Genomic DNA, 4,653 nt, shown 5'->3' on the forward strand with positions numbered 1-4,653 from the left:
ATAATATAACATAATATAAAATACCAAAAAAAAAATTATATTTATTTTATATCATATTTATATATATATATTTTTTTTTAATATAAGATGAATATTCTCATGAAATAAATTATACTTATGAAGAAAATATAATGTTATTATATTATAATATTACAACAATATTTCAGCATATCAATTTATTATTTAAATTATACATTAAAAAATAAAATACATCATTTGTTAAAAAATTAGATTAATGCAATTTGAAATATAAGATGTTATTTTTTGAATTAAAAATGAACATATATTTCGTTAAAATATTATTATTTACCTTTTTGATAAATATTTTAGTATTACCATATTATGTATGTATAAAAAATACATTATAATTACAATAACATAAATATATAATCAAACAATAATTACATTTTCAATATATATTTATTAATCTTCTTTTTTTTTAGGAAAATTGTCAAAATAACCATTATAATGTAAGCCTCATACAAAACAACACACAAAGAACAACGATAAAATCAAGATTATTAGCACAAACAAAAAATCATAACCCACATTATCACAATGACCCAGAACTTAAGGAAATAATTGATAAATTGAACGAAGAAGCAATAAAGATATACCAACAAACTCATGATCCATATAAACAATTGAAAGAAGTAGTAGAAAAAAACGGAACAAAATTAACAGGTGGAAATGGTACAGAACCTATATTAAAGATAGAAAAAGATTTATTGGATACATATGAAGAAATATTTGGTGAAGAAAATAATATAATGTTAAAATCGAGTATGTACCCAAATGGTGATGACAAATATTCATCATGTGAATGTAATGGTACTAATAATATGAAAGTAGCAAGCGCAAAAGGAAAGGATAAATATTTAAAACATCTAAAACACAGATGTATAGGTGGAATATGTTCTTGCTCAGTAGGTAGTGCAATCTTAACATATATAGGTTTGGTATTGGCAAAATCTAATATCCTTGCTTACTTTGATGTCTTAATTGATGCTTGTAAGACGTATGCATCATATATCACTATGTCTAATATGTTTAATGATGCATCTATTTTAGCAGCTATAAAAGCAGGCACTGCAGGAGGCACTACAGCAGGTGGTACAACATGTGCAAGTGTTGCTAATATAGCAATAAAAGCTTCAGATATTGCTGTTGCCACATTTCCCCCTTATGGTATTGCAGCTTTGGTTATACTTATATTAGTTATTGTACTTATAATATTGTACATATGGTTGTATAGAAGAAGAAAAAATTCATGGAAACATGAATGCAAGAAACATCTATGTAAGTAATGTATTTTTTAGAATATGGATAATATTACTGGTGAATGATATATTAATTGCATTTTATAATAATATTTTTTTACACATGATATAATAATATTTTGAATAAAATATTCTTAATGGAAAAAAAATTTATAGACATTAATTACTTCAAAAAAATAAAATTACTCGAGACAATTATTTACATAATATATTTTTATAAAGTGTCTAATAAAAAAACAAAAATTACATAATTTTGATGTTAATTTTATTTACTATAACTTATAATTTTTTTTCTTTGGAATTTTATAATCTAACATTTATTTTAAAACTCTTTATTCAATTTTTATATTAAATAAATATTATACAATTAAATTATAAAACAATTTTTCCCTATAAATAATATTAGTGTTAATTACAACGTATTTATACATCATAGAAATGTTTTAAATATATTGGTTTATATCTAAATCAAATAAAATAGTATGGTTTTTTAAAGAAAAAGATGATTTTTTTTTTTAAATATTATATCCTATAAAATTCCCTTTTATTTTATTTATGTTTTATCTTAAACAAAAAGGTATACAAACTTTTCAAAATAAAAAGAAAAGAAAAGACAATATTCTATATAAAAATATATATTCTACCAAAATGTATGGTAAAAAATTTTCAAATACCAATGATAAAATGAATTAAAGAATTTTTTTCATTTCACAAAAAAACAAATGTGAATACAATATTTTAATGTTAATAAAAATATGTAATGATTATGAAAGATATAATATATTTTATTTTTAATAAGTATAAAATTTATACATAAAACATATGTTTTCAAATACATAAATATATTTTGCAAACATCATATTTTATGAGTCCAGAACAAAAGAACTACTCGAAATATATGCAGTACATATAATATATATAATAATGTTTCTCTTATATAAATGTATAATATATATCAATACAAATTAAAAAGAAATTTCAAAAGGTTATTACTTTTCATAGAAAAGTATAATAGAAAAAAATTAAACATATTACATTCTTTACTTTCAAATATCACAAAATAGAAATTGAAATAATATATATATATATATATAATAATATATTATCAGAATCTTACTATCTGTATATTATAAATATAATATATTAGTATAACATACAACACTACATATAACTAACAATGTACTATTTTATTATATGTATAATTTCTCATATTGGTAACTTCTTTTTTGCTTTTGTTGTTACTTAATAATAATAATAAATAAAAACATATTTTTTATCATAATAATATGCTTTATTATTTTAGTAATAAAAAAATATTTTAAATGCTTTTAAATATTTTTATAAAAGTAATAATATTAATCTTAGTAATAATGTAGATAAATTAGAGAGAATGGTTTAACATACAACAAATTTTAGAACAAAACAAATAACATAATATATCGAAATTGATTTATTAATATATATGTATATACTATTATTTTAAAAATATTTTATATCATTTATTATGATACACAATATTTCTTGTTAATTGTTTTTATAACAGCAATGTTACGAAATTGTATGTTTGAATAACTATTTCATATGTATTTCATATATATATTATAAATTGGTATTATATATATATGTTATATACAATTTCCAAAAGTATGGTTTTACACATTTGTAAATAATTTACAACAAAATAATATGTTGTATTATTACTATATCGTAACATATTATGAACAAATATGAAGAAAATAAAAAAAATTACCATTATAATTTATTGTGTTGATATAATATTAAATTTCATTAAAAATAAAAAAAAAAATTATAAAAAATATAAAATGTTTTGATTAATTTTTTTTATATTAATTTCATTACTTTTTTTTTTTTTTTTTTTTAATAAATAAAAAGGAAAATGTTGTTCCACTATGAAAAAAATATATTTGCATAATGGGAAAATAATTGTTAATTATATTAAATAAATTATAATCATGTTAGGTTAAACGTATTTAATTTATATACAAAATAAAATAAAATATTTTATGTAATTTTCTTATAATTTTAATCATAATATAATATACGTATCACAATAAAAATGAAAGTCCATTATATTAATATATTATTGTTTGCGCTTCCATTAAGTATATTGTTATTATCATCACAGGTATGCATCAAATAATAATGATAAATATAATAATATAATATAAATAAAAAATTATATATATATATATATTAACAAACCTTATATCTAATAATTATACCTATAAATACCATAACTTATATATATATAAAGAACATTTATATCAACATTAATTATATATTATAATTATAAGAAATATATAAAATCATAAATTACAATTAAATATAACATACATACATATACATATTTTTATAGGTGTATAATCATAGGAACTATTACATCACAACCCTTCATACACAAACCAATAGATCATTATGTGAATGCGAATTATATGCACCTTCCAACTATGATAATGACCCACAAATGAAAAAAGTAATGCAACAATTTGATGATCGTATATCACAAAGATTTAAAGAATACAATGAAAGGATGAAAACTACACGCCAGAAATGTAAAGATAAATGTGACAAAGAAGTCCAAAAAATTATTTTAAAAGATAAATTAGAAAAGGAATTAATGGACAAATTTGCCACATTACAAACTGATATAAAAAGTGACTCCATTCCAACATGTATTTGCGAAAAATCCTTAGCAGATAAAACAGAAAAATTTTGTCTCAACTGTGGTAAACATATGGGAGCAATTGCACCCTGGTGGGGGTTGATCTGTGGTACAGGGTATGCGGGATGGTCACATTATGTTGCCGGAATTACTGCAAAACTTGCCACAGATGCGGGTATTGAGGAAGGTCTAAAAGTTGGTTTGGCTAAAGTCACGGTAATAGCAAAAGATTTATCAAAGGGTTTAGGTGAGATACCTACAATTAAGGTACTACAAGAGATTATTGCGGGAAAGTTTACTGATAGAGTAACACTTCATGGTATATTTAAATGTATAAGCAGTAATATGAACGGCCAACTGCAGGCGGATAAGTATGAACTATTTTCCGCAACAGTAGATACTATGGCTAAACAAACGCTTACTAGGTTTAATAATTGGTATCCTACACCAGCAGCAGCAGTTGAAAATGCTGTTGCTAATGCTAAAGCAGGTGTATTGGCAGAGGGAGCCAGTAAAACTAGTAGCTTAATTACTCCTATAACTGCTTCGGTTGTTACAATAGTAGTCATAATTTTAATTATGGTGATAATATATTTGATTTTACGACATCGACGAAAAAAAAAAATGAAGAAAAAACTCCAATATATAAAAATATTAGAAGAATAAATATTATGTGTTTGTTATGTAGAT

The 4,653-nt window shown here is 21.4% G+C and overlaps 2 protein-coding genes across 2 annotated transcripts; both read left to right on the plus strand.

Annotated features, from left to right (window-relative positions):
* Positions 1-275: 275 nt before the first annotated feature.
* On the plus strand, positions 276-1,307 carry PRSY57_0028300 (stevor; the record flags this gene model as incomplete). The annotated part of the gene is made up of 2 exons (XM_012905145.2): positions 276-344; positions 444-1,307. 2 exons carry the CDS (start codon positions 276-278, stop codon positions 1,305-1,307), a joined length of 933 nt encoding a protein of 310 aa, XP_012760599.2.
* Positions 1,308-3,357: 2,050 nt separating this feature from the next.
* On the plus strand, positions 3,358-4,629 carry PRSY57_0025500 (rifin; the record flags this gene model as incomplete). The annotated part of the gene is made up of 2 exons (XM_012905146.2): positions 3,358-3,426; positions 3,658-4,629. The coding sequence occupies 2 exons, from the start codon at positions 3,358-3,360 to the stop codon at positions 4,627-4,629; spliced, it is 1,041 nt and encodes a 346-aa protein (XP_012760600.2).
* Between the last annotated feature and the right edge of the window lie 24 nt (positions 4,630-4,653).

The sequence above is a fragment of the Plasmodium reichenowi genome (assembly GCF_001601855.1).
Source record: "Plasmodium reichenowi strain SY57 chromosome Unknown, whole genome shotgun sequence".
Classification (NCBI taxonomy): Eukaryota; Apicomplexa; class Aconoidasida; order Haemosporida; family Plasmodiidae; genus Plasmodium; species Plasmodium reichenowi.